The sequence below is a fragment of the Corvus cornix genome, chromosome 22 (genome assembly GCF_000738735.6).
Source record: "Corvus cornix cornix isolate S_Up_H32 chromosome 22, ASM73873v5, whole genome shotgun sequence".
Taxonomy (NCBI): Eukaryota; Metazoa; Chordata; class Aves; order Passeriformes; family Corvidae; genus Corvus; species Corvus cornix.
In genome coordinates, this window is record NC_046351.1 from 3313648 (window position 1) to 3336537 (window position 22890).

At 48.7% G+C, this 22890-nt stretch overlaps 1 protein-coding gene across 4 annotated transcripts in view; it reads left to right on the top strand.

The window, feature by feature from the left end:
• Positions 1-17257: 17257 nt before the first annotated feature.
• LRRTM4 (leucine rich repeat transmembrane neuronal 4) overlaps positions 17258-22890 on the top strand; it is a 196332-nt gene continuing 190699 nt past the window's right edge. Inside the window, exons 1-2 of one of the 4 annotated variants that reach the window (XM_039564276.1) lie at positions 17258-18131; positions 20127-21673. In XM_039564276.1, coding sequence (XP_039420210.1) covers positions 18128-18131; positions 20127-21673 — 1551 coding nt within the window. In that variant the 5' untranslated portion in view covers positions 17258-18127. Of the gene's footprint in view, positions 18132-20126; positions 21723-22890 lie in introns of all 4 variants that reach the window. The other 3 variants (XM_039564277.1, XM_039564278.1, XM_039564275.1) reach the window with 3 other exon arrangements.

Here is a 22890-nt window from a genome sequence, read left to right on the forward strand (position 1 = left end):
TCCATCTCTGGAAAAGGGCAATATTGGGGGTTTTTTTCTCTTTTCTTCTCTTTATTTGCATCTAATTCCAGGTTCTTCAAGGACTGTGCACAGTCCTGAGCACCCTGGCCTTGGATTTCAGAGAGGTTCTCTAGGAGGTTGTTAAATGTAATTAGCAATGGTCAATCTGATTTAAGTTACAAAAAGTGTGTAATGCTCTGCCCATGGAAGGCTTAATTAATTAAAATTCATTGAATGTATCACAGAGCTTGCTCACTGAGGAGCGTGCTGGAAACACCAAATATTGTTTATTACTTCTGTAGCGAAAAAGGGGATAATAACTTGAGTTTGTGATTCCAATTTGCAGGATTTGTCTATGAAAACTCAAATTCCCTGCAAGATAACTTGACCTCAATTTCCACTTATTGACGGCGTGTCTGGCTGCCTCACCCTCCTCAGGCACGGTGGTGTTAATGGGAGATTCAATTAAAGAAAGAACCAAAATTGTTGCTTCATTCTGCACCCTCTGCCTGGCTGATGGCAAAACTGGAAGGATATTTTTTATCAGAATGTGGATTATCTGAAGGAAATTCCTCTTCCAGCTCTATGCCCCTTCCTTTTAGTGGTTTTAGTGGCACATGAAGTTCAACTTTTATTTCTCCTGAGTTTCTAACTGGAGTTTTCCAGCTGGAACTCCAGGATCTAAAGCAGCCAGGACACTGCTGCAGCAACACCAGCCTGGCACTGCTGGGCTTTGCTTCCTTGTTTCCTCCATGTGCAGGCAATTCCAGCGTCACCTGGACACTTGGGAATGTATTTGAGTGGTAGATTGGCTTTGATAATGACAGTGTAAAGCTGGTGTAGGGCCTGAAGCCATTCCAAACTCCTCAAACAGGGAATTTGGCCCATGGGGTCTTGTTCTGCTGTGGAAGAGGAGAGGTGGAGCCTGACCTTTGTGGTGGGACACTTGAGGGGCTCAGTGGTGCTGCCTGGGCTCAGGGACACCCTCCTGTGCCAGTACCAGCAGTGCCAGGATTGCTGATGCCACAAAATTTGCTGCAAAGCTCTCAGTGCCCCCGCAGCTGCTCTGGAGTCAGTTCCTGCTTTGGTCCTGCCACACCTCCTGATTAAACCCCCGAGTGAGCCCTGTGCAGTCAGGCAGCACAGGCTGGGTGTCAAATAATTAAATGTGATTAAATCAATAGCAGAGAAGTGGGGGTTTTTAGGGGGAGAGCTGGGCAGGTCTCCACTCGTGTGGCTGTGTAGGAGGCAAAAACAGATCTCTGAAACTTGTGATTTCTGTCCTTTGTGACTGTAGTTCCCTGGAAATGCATTAGGGAAATCCGCTGGTGGACGCATCCTCCCGGAGCAGGTGGGTTTTAGGGAGCAGACTGCAGCCCAGAGTGCCCAAGGTGGTGTGGTTAAACCTGCCCTCATGGAAATGGGTCTGTCTGCAGCTTTAAGCAGCCTGCAGACAGTCACCAGCGAAGCTGTCATTATCTCCAGCACGACAGCCAAAAATACCTTACCAAAGTGCTTCCTTTCTCAAAACCAGCAGCATTTCTTATGGAACACTTCAGTCTTTTGCTTTTGCCATTGTCGTGTGACAATGACTGCAGCTGCTTTGTCCCACCTGTCCTGTCTGCTGGAAATGTGCTGAGAGGAGGCTGGGCACGGGCAAAGCGAGAGTTCCTTTGTGCTGCAGGTAACTGCAGACATCATTTACCTGCTGGGCCACTGCCCCGGAGCAGCTCTGCACTGTCCGTGGCTGGAGAAAGGACCAAGAATTGCTTTGCATCTGTTCTTGCTGCTAATCCTGTTACCAGCAACAGGATTAGTTCATAAACAAAGAGCTCTCCTCGTCTGCTCCCTGCTCTGAAAATCGAGCGGGGTTTGTTTTACGTGCAGCACCTCTTGCACTCAGCACCACATCCAGCTCTTCCAGCTGCTGGAATTCCCTGAACTGATACAGAGATTTGTGTGATTTCTGGGAAAACAAAATAGATAAGAATGTAGCAATCATCCTATCTTGGTTTTGAGACTTGGGGGATGGGAAGAGGCAATAACTTGGGATGTTATTAATGAGGGGACTGTCCTGTGTGCCCCTGCCTTGCTCTGAGCACAAGGCTGTTGGAAGAAACTGGATTTCCTCATCAAGTTCCTCACCTGGAAATGGTTTTAGTGCTGCTCAGTTATTGCTGGAGGCTGGGAGGTGCCTGAGATTCTCTCTCTGCTCTGTAATCCCTGGGCACTGCTGCTAAATCCCATTTGCACCCAGTAATCGGATGGAAACACCAAACTTCCTTCAGTTTTTCCTCGCCCTCTTCCCTCTTCCTGGCTCCAGGACTGTGCTCGGACGTAGCAGGGAAAGGAGCAGGGAGAACATATGTGAGCTCTCCTGGCAGGACTGAAGGGTAGCAGAGACCCGTCTTTGCTTTTATAATTACTTCTGCAAAGCCGTGCTGGCAGCTCCTCCCTGTAGAACCGCAGCATATGCCAGCAAAACTTTCCGTGCTGGCACCGCTCCCCGAGTTGCTCAGATGATGTGAGCTAAGTTGACAAAAGCAGGATTTTGTCAGTGCTGCTACATCTCCTGGATTCAGTATTTCAGGACCGTTCTTCCTGACAGTGCCGTTCTTCCCTCCCTCACCTCCTTCCTTGCTGCTCTTGCTCTCTTTCCCTCGTGTCTTTCCTCGTTCTCCACTCAACAGAAGAAACAAACCCAAACCCCCTCCATGTGCCACGGCTGGCAGCATCACCCCAATCACTAGAGATCCTTAATTGTAACAGCACAGAAATATTTTATCATTTTATGCAGCTTGCCTGACCCACACCTGTTACAGGGGTTTCCCACCTCGGGATCTTCGCACTCCAGGACAGACTCACCTCACCCAGGGAGAGCAAATGATGCCACTTGACCTTTTTGGTGTGTCCGACCTGGCCAGCTAGCCTGGGGAAGGGGAGATCAGGAGCAGATGGATTTGTGGCAGGAGCTGGGTGGCAGATGGTGCCTGCAGACAGCTCCCGACGTGGCCTCGGCCTCAGTGGCTGTGGCTTTCCCCTTTTAGCAGTGCTGAGAAGGCTTTGAGGTGTTCGTTTGGGCGTTGTAGAGATGTGCTGATAAGGCACTGCCTCAGCATCAGCAGCAGGACAAACTCTGATGTTTAGTCTGAGGGTTCAAGAGTTCTTTACTCCTGGTAAAGATGAAATCTTTCTAGACCACGTGATCAAATCTGAAAATTCTTGAATCACCCTTTTTCTGACACAGTTCATCTTCAGTGCATGAGATTTATTTAATCTGATATTAATTGTCACATTAATTCATCTGGTATCTTTTGTCTGGTTGAGAACAAACCCAGAGCCTTCTGGCCATGCCTGCACAATTGGAAACAAACTTCCTTTTTTTTTTAATGTTCATTAGTTCTGTCATTTTTTGAAAAGGTTTTTGGGACTGGCTTAACCAAAACCCAAAGCATTCTTAGCCTTAAGCTTCTGAGCAGGCTTAGAGTGTCCAGCTTGCAGCTAATGTGGAGCACTTCTCCTCCTCGAGAGAGCATCCACGGAAGGGCTGAAAGAGACTGAGATGATCAGGTTGATTTGTTCTCTTCAGTGCATCCACCTCAGCAATTCCCAGATTTTCCCTGCATCTGGAGCTCAAGCTGCCCCAGCCCCCTCCCAGGAGCTGCAAATCTGTTATCTGGAATTGTCTCTCTAGAGTGATTTGTACTCGTCTGACTTAGCATTTGCAGACCTGCCCGGTGACATCCTCAATCCTGGGCTAAACCCTGGCTTTGCCAAATCGTTCTTTACTGGGCTGCTTTCGATCTCCCCTTTCTCCATCTCCTGAATTTTTCATGGCCTGTAAAGAAGGATTGTCTTCTGGAGTCAAAGGAGAAAGATGAATTAAAAATGAGGAGTGAGTGGAGTTGGGTTATAATAGGTCAAGTTGCTGCTTTGGGGTTTTATTTGTGTAGGAATGTGAAATACAGCAACGAAATTTGGCTGAGACAGCCCGGAGGAACCTGAATGTAAAGATCTCTAAACCCAAGCGCTGCACAGAGCTAAGGAGATCCCTCCCTGTGTGAAATGTCTGGAGTAAAATGTGGTTTTAACTGAAAATCAGGGCAGAATGTGGCTCAGGATGAAATTTTAATTCCCAAACTAAACCAAAAAGAGGTTAAATGTTTATATTTTACCTCTTGGCACTCCTCAGTTACTCTCAATATGTACATTGACACTGTGCCACAGGGATGCTCCTCCTGTTGCCAGATTTTTTTTTTTTCCTAATGTCAAAACATTCTTAGTTTGAGAAATCCCAATAGATTAAGGGATTGGAAGATCCATATGTTTGGGGAACGTGGTGTGAAATGTAGTGGAGAAGTTTTTGTGCTTGGTATTCTCTCAAAGCAGATGGGGGGAGCGAAGAGTTAACTTTGAGGCAAAAAAGTATTAAATGCTGCAGTTCCAATGTTACTGAATCTGAATGGCATTAAATCCAACTGCCTTTGATGTACCACACCAGTGGAATTGGGAATTGAGGCCACTGGGGTTGCATAAAGAATCAGTGGCCAAGGCAGAGCTGGGGAGGGAGGGAGCATGGGGGCTCCCAGACCTGGATTTGGCTGGTTCTTCCTGGTGTCCAGGTAGCTTTGGGGGCACTCCCATCACTGAATTTCAGGGGCAATCACCTGGAGATGGGAAGGTCCCTCTGTGATTCCCGGCCTCTGAGAAAGGAGTGTGTTTTGGATCACCCCTGGAGCACTTGCTGGGGATTTGGACTCCTCATCTCCCTAAAGTTCAGGCTTCCCTTCCATTGATGCTCCCATTTTTGTACTTGGATAGTGGAGATAATGCTGCTGGACTTGTTTATGAAGAGAGCTGAGATTCACAATTTGGAATGTTTCTATCTCTGAATGAGACATAATTAATTTCTTTCTGTCATTACATGCAAAATTCTGCAACAGATGGACCAGTATCATTTGGCAAATAATTCATCTGGCATTTCCCTCATCAATCATTAAACAATTGGTCCAGTTCTTCATTGTGGAGGCAGCTTTAAATCCTGTTTTGTTCCGTGTTTCACAGCATGATGGGATTGGGCTGGATCCATCGGAATCAGGGAGGGGACTGACTTGGGGGATCTGTGAGCAAAGCACTCACTCCTGTCTGTCACAGAATTCCAGATTGCATTGGGTTGGAAGGGACCTTAAAGCCCATCCTGCCCTGGGCAGGGACACCTTCCACTGTCCCAGATAGTCCCAACCCGGCCTTGGGCACTGCCAGCGATCCAGGGGCAGCCACAGCTGCTCTGGGAATTCCATGCCAGCCCCTCCCCACCCTCATTCCTCCCCAATATCCCATCTAACCCTGCCCTCTTGTAGTTTGAAGCCATTCCCCCTTGTCCTGTCACTCCATTCCTTGTCCAAATTCTTTCTCCATCTTTCCTTTCTCCTTGGAAGGCCACAATGAGGTCACGTGGAAGCTTCTCCTCTCCAGGTGAATAATCCCAGCCTTTCCTCCCAGCAGAGCTGCTCCATCCCTCTGATCATCCTGGAGCCTCCTCTGGGCTCTCTGCAGCAGCTCCAGGCCTTTCCTGTGCTGGGACCCCAGGGCTGGGGCAGCTCTGCAGGTGGGGCCTCAGCTGAGCTGGGCACAGGGGCACAATCCCCTCCCTGACTTTGTAGAGAAGTTTCCTGACATTCCATCACTTTCTGGAAGTCCAATCTCCCTGCTGTCATTAACAGCCCTGCCCCAGGACAGTGATTTGGTTCCGTGTGGCTGCAGGACAAAGGTTTGTCACAGCTGACCTGGGTGAATCCTGCCGCCTCATTAAACAGCAGCAGCCAATAAATCCTTTTTATAATAGTCTCTTGAATTTTTAAATCTTGGACTTGCTAATGCCCAGGCTGGGGACGTATGGAAATAGGTATTTCTAAACTGGGCCCTAACTTTAAGCAGGGTGATTTGGATAAATGATTTCGCTTCTCTTCCACCTTTTAATTAAAAGCACTGTGGCGTGGGCTGCGTGCTCCAACACCTTCCTTTAATAAATGGCATTAGGTGCCATTAACTTCCAGGGGATTACTCCAGATTAACTCTCTCCTGTCTGGAATTTCCTCAACTCCTTGCCATGTGCAATCAGCAGGGTTTTTTGCCTTTTCCTTGTCTCTTTCTTGCATCAGTATGCGCTGCAAACCCGGGGGCTTCTCCATCCTAAGCGGAGATAATGAGCCCAATATTAATTCCACTCCAGCTGCTGCAGGCACGTAAATGAACCTTTCCCGTGTCCAGCCAAGCAGCCTGAGCCTCACCCGAGCAGCAGGAGCAGGCAGGGAGATGAGGGGGAAAGGAGAGGCCAGGCTGGAATTCCCATGTCCGGAATGAAGGTTTCCTACCCGAATCAATGCCGCTGTTCTCAGCAGGATTAATTATTGTGGGGCCCCTTTTCCTCTTTCCCCACCTACCGGGATTGGCCATCGCTGGCCTTTTAGCACCAAGACAGACATGAAGCCTTTCCCAAATTTTTGACCATGCTGGCTTCAGTCTCCTGAAGCTGTGTCCACACCATGCATGGGCTAATTAGTTCTGCCTCTCAGCAAACCTAATTAATCCAGACCCACTCCTGAGCTGGTGTGACCTGTGAGTCCTGGCCGGAATTAGTTTGTGGCTGATGTGACCCCAGTGTCTCTTGCTGGTGCTTTTGCAGCCATGCCCTACGAAATCTCGTGCTGTCGGAGTTGTGTGGGATGGGAGGGAAACATTGACTCTGTGTATGGCCTCTTGTAATCCATTTCTGCCTTAGCAACACACAGAAGCTTCACAGAGCCCCAGAAAGGAAATAATTGGTTTTTAAATCAGGTTTTGTCTGTGTAATGGTGCAATAAGGAATTGTCAGTGGTTACAGCAGCGGGAGAACGGAGAGCTCTGCGTTGCTGTTGGAAGCAAGCCCCATTCCCTACATCCCTGCCATTCCCACTGCTCCAACACCCAGTGCCACCCTCCTGGGTGCAGCACCGTGTGGGAATGGGCTTGGAATGGCTCCAGTTTAACCAGAGGGTGAAGGAAAGCAGAGTTTAATTTGCTGAGAGGGGGGCCCAAAGGAAAGCAATGTGCAGAACCCGTTGACAAACACCTGATTTCTGTGAGCTCAAGGGGTCCCTCATTACAGGTTTGGGACCTCCAGGGAGGCAGCTGGGCAGGAAACAGAGCCTGAGCTGCTTGTTTGTCTCTCTGAAGGGCTCAGAGGTGCAGGATAGCACCGAAATCAAATGTTGTGTTGGTGCAGCCCCAAGGAGCTGAACACTGGCAGGTGTTTATCAGGATCTTCTCAAATAAAAGCAGGTTTGAAATCCATAAATCCCTGTTCCACAGAGTTAAGGCAGAAATAAGCAGGGAATCCAGAGAAGCTGTGGCTGCCCCTGCATCCCTGGAAGTGTCCAAGGCCAGGTTGGACGGGGCTTGGAGCAGCCTGGGATGGTGGAAGGTGTCCCTGCCCGTGGCAGGGGCAGCACTGGATGGGCTTTTGGGGTCCCTTCCCACACAAGCCATTCCAGGATTCTGTGATTTGTCTGAATCTTTGATGAAACTGGAATCCAGGTGCCCATTTTCTTCAGCTCTCTCTTATTTAGGTGTTAGGATGATGGAGCTGTTCAATGAACTCATGAAGGCTTTAGAAAGTGGTGCCTTTACTGGAAGAGTTGTGTGGAGGGATGCAAGGAATCGACTCAGAGTTCTGGGGAATTGATCTGGGACTGAATTGAAAAGCTCAAAAGAGATTCTTCATCATTATTGTTAGAAAAGAAAAGAGCTGAAGGCAATTTTGCCAAAGAGTTGTGGGACAATTTGGAGGTAACACAGAGGTAAAAGTGAGTGCCTGGAAAAATCTGTATGGGAGAGACCAAAGCAGATCCTGAGGAGCTGTTTCCGTGTGTGCCGAGATGATGAAGATGAAGCGAGGTTCTAAATTTGATTTTGTTAAAAGCCCATCAAACACATTGCAGTTGGACGGGCACATCCAACCTCTCCTGTAAATAAATGTGGTAACAGGAAATATTTCCTTATTACAGGCTCTGGAGCACCTGTAATTACATTTAAATAATAGACTAAAGCAGCCTTTTCAACAGAATAAATAGAAATTTTTATAAATGTGAGAAATCATTACTTACTGGGTTTTGTTCACTCTCGAAGAGCTTTTCCCTGGATTTTCTCTGCAGTGGTGCTGGGTTTTGTTCCACATGTGGGGAAGGCCCAGGTTAAACATTTCTCACCATGAGTCTGTGTTTGCTTTGCTTAAATTCAAGGGGTTCACTGATAAATCAGCATTTCTAGGGGCCAGGAAGGTCACTGGGGTCTGGTGGCACTTCCTCCTGCCAGGGAACATCTCCCAAGGCTCCTTCCCTGCACAGTCGTGGTTCCCACCCTACCAGAACCCAAACCCAGCCAGTGACAAGGGAAAATCCTGGTCCCAGGAGGAGCAAGGTGAGAACAGGCAGGGGAGGGGATTGTCAGAACGCAGCCAGAAATAGAACCCAAATTTCCAAGTTCATCCCACGCTGTCTGCTGAGGGATTTTATTTTTTACTGTGTGTTTTTCCATCCATTATTTCCTGATTTTTTTTTTCCACATTAGTGCAGGTTAGCATCTTTAGGGCATTCATAATCACAATTGAATATCAATAGCAATATCAATATCCAATATTTATGGATAACTTCCTATAGTGGATCCTTGCTTTTTTTTCCCCTCAAGGCCTTTGTTGCTAAGAGTAATCTTGGGTCATTCTTATTCTATGGGAGAATTTAATCCCAAATGATGAGCTGGACAAAAACCTGCAAGGCTGGGATGTCCTGTAACCTACCTGTCCTTGGAGAGCCTGTACTTGTATAGAATGGAGGAGTTCTGCAGATAAATAAGAAAATATTTTCATTTATCGAGTTAGAATTAAAAATAGGTGCTGCCTGATATATTTTCCAACAGTTGGAGAAGTTTTTTACATGTTAAAATTCCCTTTACACATTTTATGCACACCATCGAAAGGGCCTCAGTCAAGATAACCCCTCACAACTTGCCCAGGTCTTGTAAAGCAGAAAGCAGGATTTTAAAAAATGACTAAAAAATGAGTAATTGGCCTCTTGAGTATAAATACAGTCTGTTTCTAAAGGACATTTGCTTGTGTTAAAATCAACCTTTCTCCTCAGCTAAAAAATAGATATTTTTGTGGCACTAAAAGGTAATTGCCAGAGTTGTTTGTGTCACAGTAATTTATTAATCTGGAAAGATGAAGACACTGCCCAGAGGTCATGGCTGACCTGGTAATGAGACCATCAAGCATCCCCATCCATAATTAACCCAAGACACATTACTGGGGAACTTTTATCTGCTCCCCTTCCTCGGGCATCTCCAGGTCCTTCATTATCTGCACGTTTGTGTGATGGCTGATCCCCAAGGGCAGAGCTGCACCTCGTGGGAATGTTTGGGCTGATCCCACATGGCAGAGCTGCACTTGAACCCTCCATGGGAATGTTTGGGGCTGATTCCCAACACTCTGCACTTGAACCCTCCATGGGAATGTTTGGGCTGATCCCACACGGCAGAGCTGCACTTAACCCTCCATGGGAATGTTTGGGCTGATCCCACATGGCAGAGCTGCACTTAACCCTCCATGGGAACATTTGGGGCTGATCCCACATGGCAGAGCTGCACTTGAACCCTCCATGGGAATGTTTGGGGCTGATTCCCAACACTCTGCACTTGAACCCTCCATGGGAATGTTTGGGCTGATCCCACACGGCAGAGCTGCACTTGAACCCTCCATGGGAATGTTTGGGGCTGATTCCCAACACTCTGCACTTAACCCTCCATGGGAACGTTTGGGGCTGATTCCCAACACTTTGCACTTAACCCTCCATGGGAATGTTTGGGGTTGGAGCATCCAGTGCTCAATCCAGGCAGGGGCAGGAGCCCAGGGCTGTGTCCTCCTGACTCACGAATATTGCCAAAAACGAAGCCTCCACAGCCTCTTTGGTTGAGCTCCCTCACAATAAAAAGCTTTTATTCCATTTAAAATCCATTTCCAGGTTTCAGTGTGTGCCCATCACCTCCTGCCCTGGCTCTGAGCAGCTCGGGCAGTCTGGCTTGGGCATCTCTGCTCCTTCCCAGCAGTTGCTTGGATGAAATTCCCCTGATCCTTCTCTTCCTGAGGCTAAGGCATCCCACCTCTCCTTGCCTGATGTGCTCCTGATTTGATCTCCTTTTCTGTTCACATTTCTAGTTTCAAGCAGAGAGGAAAAATTAAAATTAACCTGGTCTGTAGCTAAAACTTGAACAGGGATGGACTCGTTTTTCCCTCCCCACCCCTCCCTGGGAATGTGGAGCTCTTGGGAAAAAATCCGTGAAACCCTCAGCACAGGATAGGAATTGGGAATTGTGTATCCCACCAATGGGGGAGGTTTGGGATGTATGGAAAAGGGGATGAAGTTGTTGTGTGACCCCTCAGGAGTCAGTGCCTCCTGTTAGCAAAGATGATGATCACCGTGTTTACCTGAAAGGCATAATTAATCTGAAGTTAATTGAGTAATTCTGTATTTAATCTGTTATAACAGAGAATTCGATTGACTTCCTGAACCAATCGATTTTTCTCTCTCTCTGATTGTTTTGGGTCTTTGCTGGTGGTTTTCCAGCGTTGTCCAGTCCCAGTTTGGCTTCACCTGCAGCGGATCCAGCAGCTCCCTGCATTCCCCCTGCGAGAGGAGAGATGTACAATTCCTAGGGGATTTGTCACTGCATCCTGTACCATCACCGGGATTAAAAAACTCTGTTGGAGAAGTCCAGCAAATACCTTTTCACCCCCATTAAATGTGCCCGGTACCTAAACAATTGCAATTGATTTTGTCTGCTCCTGCAAACACGAATTATCCCGTAATCATCCCAGCTCCCAGCCCAGCCTGCACTCCCTGCCTTGGGTTTTCAAGTGGGAGAACGCTGACACTGGCATGCAGATAAGAGAAGTTGGAGGCGAAGGAAAGGTGGGGTTCTCCCTGCTTGGCAGGATGTGCAGCCACTTCAATTAATTATTGCCGTTAGAGCTCGTTTAGCACCCTGCAAGCTCAAAATTAAATAAATTACCTTTATTTTTGCTTTTGCTTGTGGTTTCTGCTAAATGGCTGCTTCAGGGGTCAGCAGTGCCAGGCCCTCAGACTGTGGCATTGTTTGATTTTATCCAAAATGGGCGCACGCAGCAGAATCCTGAAGGGGACAGGAATTTTCAGCTCCAATCCATTTCTTTATGAGCCAGGCTCAGTGGCTGAGTGCGGGCTGAGTCCTGGAGATGGAATTATTCAGCCAATTATCCAATTTGGGATAACAGGGATTTCCTCCATGGGGAGGACAGGGATGGGCACCACTGGGACTCCCTTTTCTGGCTAAGGTGGTTTATTTTTTAAATGGCTTTATCCCCATTTTCCTGTTCTCTTATATTTTTATATGGCTTGGATTTCCTTTTTTAGTGATTTAACAGCTACCTTGGGTCATTTCCCTTTCTTTAGTCTTCTGTCCTACAGTGTCTCTCTCTGCAGACCCTTTATTTAATCCTAAAAGAGCCATATGAAATATAACAGCCTGGAACCCCATTGTCCAATCTATTTATCCTGCCAGACACAAGAGGGTCATTCCTGAAAGGGGGACACACCCCCACCTGTCATGGAGAGGGATCAGGAATAGGATCTGGAGTGAAAATCTCAACCCTAGGGTGTTTTACCCAGGTCCTGAGGTGAAAAGGAGCTGCTCTGAGCGTCTCCCCCATCCAACACACGTTCAGTTGTTATTTTCAAGTGCAATCCTTCTCCTACAAGAGGCTCCTTGGGCAACTGCGAGGAAGTAAAGCCTGACGTGGCGAGGTGCTGAGTGCCCTTGATGTCGATGGGTGTGAAGGATGCTCAGCCTCTGGAAAGGGAGCTCTGGACAAGGCTTTAACCTGGCGGGGAAGAGCTGGGATAATGAGAAGTGGCAGGGCAGGATTTCCTGGTGGTGCTCTCGGTGTTTCCTTCACATGTCAGGTCTCCTCCTTGGCTTCTTTTCATGTGGGGTTGATGGTCAGTCCAGGGACTTACAGGAGGTCTCTGCCCTCTTGGCCATCTGGGTCCTGAACTGAGGGAAATTGGAAGATTCCTGTGAGCAGCAGCATAAGGGGTAGGGTGACCAGGGGGAAATTCAAGGAAGCCTTTCTGCATTCCTGAACAAATGGAAACCACAGCAAAGATTCATGTGTATGGTATTCCAGATTGTGCAGAGAAAATCGTTCCATCACACATGGTCCTTCACTCGATTCTTCACAGACTTCACAATCGAAACCCAGAGAAATTCATTGCTCCGGTGTTCATGAGTCCCAAGTTACACAACTCCTAGTATTCAGTTTCCTGTTGGTTATTGATCCCTTCACCTTCGATGGGAATCAGGTCCTCATTCTTTGTTCTCTTACCGATCTTTTCCCAGACCAGGTGTCTCTGACCCACCAGGGAGATGTTTGGGCATTGATGTTTGTTGATGTTCATGAATGGTCGCTTCTCTCTTGTGCATCCTCTGGCAGCTCTCAGTGGTCCACTGAGGTGTGAAGCTCATCAGGCCTTGCCCAGGGAACAAAGTCTCCTGAAAAGAAATTTCCTTTCCCTTCCCCCTGGGCAAAGATGAACAAAACCCCTGACTGAAGGTTGTAAAAAATTTTAGAAGTTGTCTCGTTTCCAGCAGCTGGACTACAAGAGAGGTGAGCCCTGGGTGGAACGGGAAAAGGCACCGGCTCAGCTCAGCACATTTGTTGTGACACTTGGGGCACATCAATCCCTTGAAGTTTTGGTTCCTCATCTGTCAAATGGGACACTCCTGTTGCCTCTGCATCCCTGTAGCTCCCAAACTCTCTGTGTCTCTGACAGGCAGAGGAGCAGCCCTGCTGCAGGCACGTCCTGCGTCCAGAACAAACCACTGACAGAGCACAAACACACCCAGGAATCCAGAGGGGTTTGCTGCACTCGGGTTTTAATGCGCCAGCCCAAGGCAGTGGTCATGAGCTGTTGACAATTAAACACTTAGCACATGAAGAGCTGGAGATAAGAACCTGGATAAGAGCGATGCCATCAATAATTCACAGGACATTAGAGCCTCAATGTCAGAAGTTGTACCAAGCCCGCCCTGACAGGGTATTAATGAAGCTGCTCCAGCCATTACACGCCAATTGCTAATTTATTCATCATTTACCAGCGGTGGGGAGAGGGGGGAAAGGAAAACCCAAGGTCTGAGTTCTGCAGCCCTTGAAACAAAGCTGCACAGGGGCTGCGCTGGCAGCAGCCAATTCCTGAGCTGTGGATCTGTTTCATCCTTGGAGAATGAGACCAAATTAAATGGGAGCAAGTGAACACAGCCCAGATAAATTGACTCCAAGCAGGCCTTATCACCAAATCATTCCCTGCAGCTGAATGCTAACAGAGCGAGGCACTCCTGTGGTCAGGAGGACAGGGAGGAACACGTTCTCATTTCCCTAAAACCCACCCCGAGTTCGTGGTGTTTATTCCTGGATTTGGGGTGTTACCAGTGCCTGGTTCACGTGTCTCATACCAAAGGCTGTTTTATCCCTATAAAAAAGTTCTTTTTACGGGTTAAAAAGCATTGATGAGGTACAGATATTCCAAAAGGCTGCCCTGACCATACTGGCTGCTGTGTGAGCAGGGAAGCAAGACAGGGACACTTCCTGGGGCTTTCAGTGCATTCCTGAGTAGTCCCACTAGTGAGGAAATGTGGGTGAAACCCACGATGGTTTCCATCAGTTCAGCTCTCACGAGGGTGGCCCTGTCACCAGAGAGGCCAGTGTCACCTTCACAGGGTGTCACAGCCCTTCAGAGCAGAAAAACACAGAAACTTGGGACATTTTGGGGGGTCACTAACCGTCCAGTGGGATTCTGGATGGATTTGGCTTTTGCTGTCACTTAAGGATGAAAGAGTTGACCACTTCGGAGAAATTAAATGTGTGTGCAGGCGATGGGGGAATGCAGCATTGCCATAAAATCAGCCCAAGACAAACCCACCCAGTGCCACCCCTGCCATGGGCATGGACACCTCCCACTGTCCCAGGGTGCCCCAAGCCCCATCCAGCGATGTCCTTCTACCTAAGGAGCGTCTGGAACAGACTGGGCAGGAGAGGAGTGACCCGAGATGGGGCAGAAGGAAGAATTTGGCCAAAGAGCAGCAGCTCAGGAGCTTCCAGCGGCTGCTCCTCCACTGGTCCTACGAGGAGCAGTTACTCAGGGTTGGAAATCCCCAGCTGGGACCACAGGAAATACAAACGTGTTCTTCTCTCCCTTGCAGGCAGCTTGGGAGGGCTGCTGGTGCTGGTAGCTGTGGCAAAGTTGGTGAAGCATGGAAATATCAGTTATTGTTCATTTTAAACTATTTCTGCATGGAAAAAAGTGGGTACGATGAAAATTCCAAGCATATTTTACACTATGTGTACATCTGTGTCTGTGTGTTTGTGTGTGTATACATACATCCACGCACATGTGAAGTATTATAAATAAAATATATATTTATAATATATAAATAAATATTTAAATCTATATATAATAAATGTATAAATATATAACCAGGTAAATTTATAAAGATGTAATATATAAATATATAGTATAACATATAATGTATAATCATACATACAATACATACAGCATTTGTGCATATATGTATTATTTGTGGAAATACATATAAATAAATACATAAATAAATAAAGCACATATCTAAATAAATAAATAAATACACACACACACAAACTTATATTCATATATAAAATAATCACAATTCAAAATCAAACACTAAGCCCTGTCCAGACCCATTTTTCCAGAAAAGAACCCCCAGATCCCATGGCCCACACCCTTCCCAGGGTGGATAATTTCTGCGGGTAACCCTTGCTCAGGTGGGAGGGAGCTCTGCCAGCTGGCCCAGCATCAGCTGCGCACTCACAACATTCCCAGTTCCTCTGGGCAGGGATCTTCACCTCTCTCCCTGCTCCAAGGAAGCGGAACCAAACCACAAAAAGGCCTTTGCAACCTCCTCCTCTCCGTGTGGTTTTTAGCTCAGAGAGTCGCTTGTTGAGGCTGATTAAAACTTCCCCACTTCTCCTTTGGCAAATGGTCAAGTGGGTTTGTTTTCTATTTCATCAGAAAATGTAAAATAGAAATTAAGAAAGGAGCGGGTGGCATTAGTGCTGCTGAGTGAAAGGTCCCTTGGTTCAGCTCAGCTCCTCAGGTTTTCTGCCTTGCAATTTGTGAGATTTTCCATTAGAGCATCACAGGATTTTTAAAGAAGAAAAATCATGCCCACCTTTTGGTAGGAATGTGGGGACTTTGAGGCTCAGTCCATGGCAGAAGGAGAGCTCATGGCAGTGCTGCTTCAGCTCTCCTAGGATCCAAGGATCTGGGAAAAGGCATCCCTGGAAATGGTGCAGTTCCTGTGGACATTGCTCTGCTCACTCCCAGATCTGGCAGAGTTTCAAATGAACCCATCCTGGAGAATTATCAACACAAGGTGGAATAAATAACTGCACACTTCAGCTTTTACATTTATTGGGAATAATAAATATGAATTCCTGCGCCAGTGTTCCTGGCTGTGATGCAGATGGGGTTAACTGAGATATGGGAAAGGTATTTTCAACATCACTTATGATAATTAAGTTCTGAATCTTGTTTGAGGGAGTTGTGTGTGCTGCTGTCCAACCCAGAATAAAAATAGTGATTAATGATGATATTTTTCATATGCAAATGAATATCTGATCTATAGGTAGCGACAAATTGTCATAACAGAACAAACCAAGCAAGGGTTTTATTCAGAAGTGAATATTTATGCACTGTGGGTGCAGATGCAGTCTGGATGCAGATATAGGGGAGGACAAGTTGGTTTCTGTGGATTGTTTTGTGGGTTATTATTTATTTTTCAGAATGGAGTTGAACTCTTGGCCCATCCTGTGTCCCAATCTTTTTCCTGCTCCTTCAGAGGGCTGGATCCTGGGGCTGGCCAGGGGTGACTCCATCTGGGATGGGCTGCAGGAGCAAGCAGTGAGCCAGGAATAAGGAATTAGGAGGGAAGAGCTGGGATCGGACCTTGAGATTTGTGCAATTTTCATTTTTGGTACAGAGTGGGGCCATCAGTGGCACACAGACACCCCCGGAGATCCGGGGGTGCAATGCTGAGTGGGGACTTCCTGGGCCGCAGTGGGAAATATTTGGAATATTTAGAAATTAAATAACACACAGTGGATGGCTCATGAGTGACTTTATAAAGCACTGCCACCATTTTGGCAACTGAAGTGGGATTTGGGCAGGGAGTTGCTTCCCAAATAACTGATGGGGGTGTTCAGCACAGGGAGGGATGGAAATGGCACAAATACCCAAATTTTAGGAATTGTTAAAGCTGTTCAGAGCAGTCCAGTGCTGCCCTCTGAGCAACCCGAGTGTGCCTGAGCCAGAAATGGTCCCTGTGGGATCCTGGAGCTGCCCCAAGGATTCAATTCCCTGCAGCTCCTGGATAAAGAGGCTCCCAGAACCAGCTCAGGGAGCTCCTGCTGCCCCTGCCCTTGTTCCACATCCCTCTGACACCTTCCTGCAGAACTGGGAATTAACGCAGCCCTGCTGAACCGGGAATTAACCCAGCCCTGGCGACCTGGCCGGACACAGCAGGAGGTGAGACCCTGCGGAGGTGCCGCAGCCTGGATCCCACCCTGGATCCGGGGCTGGACTCTGCAGGATCTCAACTCCGGCACTGGGAGAGCCACGGGAGGGGAGTTCAGGAGGAAAAAAGGTGTCACTGATTCTGCAGCTTCACTTCTGCCTTGTTTATCAAAGTCAGTATTTTTCTGACTAAAAGGCTCTTAGATTTAAAAAGAAAAAAATTACAGGCTACAAAGCAGGGAATTAACCCTGTCCCAGCCACAGCAGGACACGGAGTGTTTACATTTGGAGTTGCTGCCTGCAGTCAAACAAATGCCTTTTGTGAGGATGATCGGTTTGATCACAGCCCCTGCCCCTCGACCCTGTACCAAGACTTTCACTTTTAACCTGCAAACATTCTTCTTCCTGCCCCCCCCTCCCCCGGGAATGCAGGAGAAAAAGAAGAACAGTTTAGAATTTGCCCAAGCCAAATACCCAGGTCAGGTGCATTAGAGCAAGCTCAGGTTGGCAGATCCCTCGGGGAGCGGGTGTTTTGTTTGGCGTTTCTGCCAGAAAGCCCCACACCGTAAACATTCCATAATCCAGGGCAGGTGGAGGGGTCTGGGAAGGGAGGACGGTGGGCAAGGCAATGCTGTGTCTTTAATTTTCTTTTCCGAGGGAAGCGAAGTCTGCAGAGCCATGACAGCCTCACTTGTTCAGCCTTTAATGTGCGCTGGGTTTTCTCCAGTGGAGGGCACTCCGTGTTCCACAAACTCCAGCCTCAGCACCAACGAGCTCCGGAGCATCATCGCTCTCTGGAAAGCCTCGGAATTAGACGAGAGCTGCCTCTCGGCACAGCTACAAAACACTTTAAACCCGACCAGCTAAATGGATAAACCGAGCCTGCGGAGCTGCTAAACCGGGCTCTGGCACAGCACGGGAGGCCCTGCCTGCTCCGGGAGCCGGCGGAGGATGGATCTCTCTGCCTGGCAATGGCAAAAGGCAGCAGAATGAGGGATGCGAGGCGCCGGCACAGGTTTGGTCCTTCCTCCCAGAGAAGTTGGTTCGCCTCCATCGCCTGCTCCGGCTTTTCTCGCCGATTGCCACTTAACGCCGCCGGTTCTCTGATGACTTCCACAATGGCTCTCAGAGCTTAGAGTCCCTCCCTACCCCCCCACACTCCCCCCCATCCTTCGTCCTGTCTTCCCCACCCCCAACCCCTTCCCTATCCTTTTCCTTCCTCATCCCCAAAATTCTCGCTGGTCCTCTCCGGGGAACTTTGTGGGGTTCCTGGCAGGCACGCTGGATGGCGGCGGGGCGAGTGGCAGCCGGGCTGTGACATGAAGATGCTGATGGTTTAAAGCAGAGGAACCAGTTTTAAAAAGAGACAGAGGCGAAGGGAAAGCAAAAAAAGGGAAGACAGAGGAGAAAACAGCTGGAGGAAGGCGAAAGAGGACGTTATTGATGACAAAAGGATGGGTGAGTGAACTTTTGTGGTTTGTTTGCTGGCACGGCTGCAGCTGTGGGGTGGGTTTTGCAGCTGGATTATTCGCCGGCGGAGGGGGGCCTCAGGGAGGCAGCGGCGGCAGCGCGTTCCTCTCTCTGCCAGGTGACTCACTGTACTTGCCATTGTATTTTTAGCCCATGTCCCCCCCCTCCAGGCACACGCACACCTTTCCTCCCGCAGTGGCTTCCCATGGAAGCCACCGGTGAATTCCTGCCGCGCGTGAGGGGCTGTGCAGGAGCAAACCCCCTGTGCCGCCCACCCCCGCACCTGCACTCGCACCGGGAGCTGCGTGTGTGCCTGACACCCCAAATCCTGCCGGCTTCTCCTCCCGATCCCCCGGCACCATTCGGGCTGTCAGGAAGGACTGGCGTTAACACTTCGCAGGATGTGGGAAGCAAAGGGGAGGGAGGGGGGAGTTGTTTCTTGCATAGGTGGTTTTGAAGAGGCTGAAAAGATGCCCCTGGTACCTCTGCTACATTTCCAGCAGTCATTTGCCAGTCGGGTTTTTTTCCGAGTGTGACAGGTTTATTCCCCTCCTTCCTTCCCCCTCCCCAGCCCCCGAGTCTGTAACAGCCAGAACATATTTCTAGCTGGCTGCTGCTGGCAAAGAGAACGGAGCAAAAAAAATGAGGATTTAAATTACAAATCTACCCATTAAAGTGGAAGGCAGGGGCATTCGAGACCAGGAATTATTTTTGCAGATTGCCCCTTGGTTTAAAATTGGATTAAAGAGCTGCAGCACTGTCTGCTGTGTGTGTGACAAATAATAAAGTGATTATTTATCAAGGAGATACCAGCCCTTGAAATATTTCCTGTTGGAAGAATGCATTTTCATTCTTAGCAAGGCTGCAACTCTGGACAGAGGCAGCAGCCCTAAAATTATTCCAGGCGTGCAGATGGGTGTTGGGGGTTCTGGCACCCCCTCCACGCCCTCTCATAATTATTCAGGATTCTATATATTCAATTATTACATATGTCCTCACATCCAGCACTGCTGCTGTGTGACAAATCTGACATCTCAAAGGCAAACGCTTAAAATCAATCAGGAGAGGGGAATTGAAAGAGAAATATCCCCCTTTAAACTTTCTGGGCTTTGCTGCTATCTGGAAGTGTTGGGGTGGGTATTTTCATCATCTACTGGATTAATTCAAATTAATAAATGTTTAGATATTCACAGCCACCTATGGATAAGTTTAGATGAACATGGGTTAAGGCAGTGGTTCATTTCAAAGGAATATGTCTCCTACCTTTACCTGGCATTGGGGTCCCATGCCAGCTTTCCTAGTACACTATGGATGAATTTTGTTTCTCTGCATCTATTTCTGTATTTTAGGTACATAAACCCCATGAGTTTTACTTAAACCTGCTCCTAAACCCGAACCACTCAGTGCCAAAACTCAAACCTTTACTTAGTGCCTCATTTTGCAATGAATACACGTTCCAAAGATGGATCAAACTTCAGGAGAAGTAGATTTCACCCTTTCTGGGGTAATTTGGGGGGGTGGGGGGGGAATTGGACTTGCAGTTGCTTTCCTTGAGGAACACGTTGAGCAGCACGCACGAGCAGAAGCTCTGGCTCATTTCCTCTCCAGCACTGTGGAGCATCCAGCACAGTGACTTGACAAATATGTTTATTGTTCAAACCTCGGCACGGAGCGATAAGGACATCCCAGCTCCTCGGAGAGCCGGGGGACAGGAGCACAGCCAGGAGGGATCAGGCTCCTGGTGCTCCCGAGGGACCGTAAGCCCCACACAGGGAGTCTGGAGGCGGTGGGGGCAGGAGAGATGGCCAGGCAGGCACTCAAAGGACGGCGATTTGCACCACAAAGAGCCGAGGCGGGAGGCGAACAGGTTGTCTCCCAAATCCCCCGCTCCGCTCAGGCTTACCCCGAGCCCCCAGTGAGCGATAATCTGGTAGTTTATCTGCAAGGCTTTCCAATGCCCCTTTTTCCTTTCGGACGTTGCAGGTTTCCATGTGATCAAGCAGCGGGGAGGCTCCAGGGTGCTGCTGGGGCTGCTTCCCTTGGCGCTGCTGGCGGGGCTGGCGGGGGCTCAGCGAGCCTGCCCCAAGAACTGCCGCTGCGATGGCAAGATCGTGTACTGCGAGTCGCACGCCTTCCGAGACATCCCCCACAACATCTCCGGCGGCTCCCAGGGCTTGTCCCTGCGCTACAACAGCATCCAGAAGCTGAAATCCCACCAGTTCGCGGGCCTCAATCAGCTCATATGGCTTTACCTCGACCATAATTACATCAGCTCCGTGGATGAGGACGCCTTCCAGGGAATCCGCCGGCTCAAGGAGTTGATCCTGAGCTCCAACAAAATCACCCACCTGCACAACAAGACCTTCCACCCCGTGCCCAACCTCCGCAACCTGGACCTGTCCTACAACAAGCTGCAGGTGCTGCAGGCGGAACAGTTCAAGGGCCTCCGTAAGCTCCTGATCCTGCACCTGAGGTCCAACTCGCTGAAAACGGTGCCCATCCGCGTTTTCCAGGACTGCCGCAACCTCGACTTCCTGGATTTGGGCTACAACCGCCTGCGGAGCTTGTCCCGCAACGCTTTCGCCGGCCTTTTGAAGTTGACAGAGCTCCACTTGGAGCACAACCAGTTTTCTAAGATCAATTTTGCCCACTTCCCACGGCTCTTCAACCTCCGCTCCATTTACTTGCAGTGGAATAGGATCCGCTCCATCAGCCAGGGGTTGACGTGGACCTGGAGTTCCTTGCACAACTTGGATTTATCAGGCAATGACATCGCAGGGGTAGAGCCCGGCACCTTCCAGTGCCTGCCTAACCTGCAAAAGCTGAACCTGGATTCCAACAAACTCACCAACATCTCCCAGGAGACCATCAACACGTGGATCTCGCTCATCTCCATCACTCTGTCTGGGAATATGTGGGAATGTACTCGAAGCATTTGCCCTCTGTTTAATTGGCTTAAGAATTTCAAGGGAAATAAGGAGAGCACCATGATCTGTGCAGGCCCCAAACACATCCAGGGCGAGAAGGTGAGCGACGCTGTGGAGACCTATAATATCTGTGCCGAAATCCAGGTGGTGGCCACTGAAAGGTCCTACCAGGCTCCCAAAACGCCCCAGAGACCCGTGTTCATCCCCAAACCCACCGTTTCCAAACTGGAAAGCCACCAGCCGACATCCGCAATGCCGAGTCCTTCCGCAGACATCCCAACGCCCGCAGTGGAGCCGGAATACGAGCACGTGTCCTTCCACAAGATCATCGCGGGGAGCGTGGCCCTGTTCCTCTCCGTGGCCATGATCCTGCTGGTCATCTACGTGTCCTGGAAGCGTTATCCCGCCAGCATGAAGCAGCTCCAGCAGCACACGCTCATGAAGAGGCGCAGGAAAAAGGCCCGGGAGTCGGAGAGGCAAATGAACTCCCCTTTGCAGGAGTATTACGTGGACTACAAGCCAACAAACTCTGAGACCATGGATGTATCCGTTAACGGATCTGGGCCCTGCACCTACACCATCTCTGGCTCCAGGGAATGCGAGGTATGAACCATGATCCTCCTAAAACCATTTCAGCTGCTGGGAAGGAGAGGTAAATGTTCGAAGCTCTTGAGGTATCTCTAAATATTAGAAAGATTAATGAGATTTTGTTCTTTTATTTTTTTCCTGCTTTGGGCTTTGTCTGTAGAAGGCTCTCTCATGTTAAATGACAACAGGCAGGGAAGGGATGGTGATTATTTTGAATAATTAAGACTTATTAAAAAAGCGATTAAGTTGGAGCCAACAACTGTGATAAAGGCATCTGGAGTGTTGTTCTCCTCCTGTTTGCACCCATTTGATGAGCTGTGGCTACAAGACAATCCTATTTTTAATGGATTGGTAGATACAGAGGAGCTTAAGAGCCTTTTCTGGTTTAAAACTAAATATGGAAACCTCTTTTCTCCAGACCCCACATGAAATCTTGAGGGGTTTATGGCCTATTTAATGATAATGCCAAAGATTTCCTGCATTTTTGGTCCGGCTCAGGAGCAAACCAGGGGACAACAGGACTGCAGCATGATCTTGGAGTTGTTTTCCTGGAGCAACGGGAACACAGGGATTTCTCTGAACGTGAGCCTTGGTCAAACAGCACAATTGCAAATATCTGGGTTGGGAGAAGGGGATTCTTGGAGGGTTTAATTTCATTTTAGTGATCAGTGGAGGCTTAGACAGCCCTCCTGGAGTTGATTTTCACAATCTTCAGGCCATGTCGGGGTTTGACTCAGCAACACGGGAAGCACAATCAGGAAAAGCTCTCAGCGCGTCTCTTCTGCTGTCCAGCTTTGCAGGGAAATTCCAAATTGTTTTGTTGCTCTCCTGCCAATGACTCCACTGCTGTGGATGCAGGGGATGGGTTTGCTTGGAATGCTGCTGCTTATTTAGAGCTGGCAAAGGAGGATTTGCACAATTCCGTTGCAGTCCTGGTTACTTAACCCTGCTCGTGATGTGGCATCAGGGGACCGTGGTGGATTTTGCTTCCTTGGTTGTGGATGTTCTACCTGGGAGTGTTTCACGTGCCTGTTGGAGTTTATTCCCACCCCTTTGTGCAGGTTGGGATTGGCTGTGGGAATTCTGAGCCCTGGCTGTGGCAGCCAGGTGCTGTGGGAGGTGTGGTGACAACGAGCAGAGTGGGATCTGCAGTTCTGGGATCTGGATTGTTCAAAACCCAGTGCTTTCACTCTCTGACAATGGGGCACCTTTGAGAGGTTTCATATTTGGCA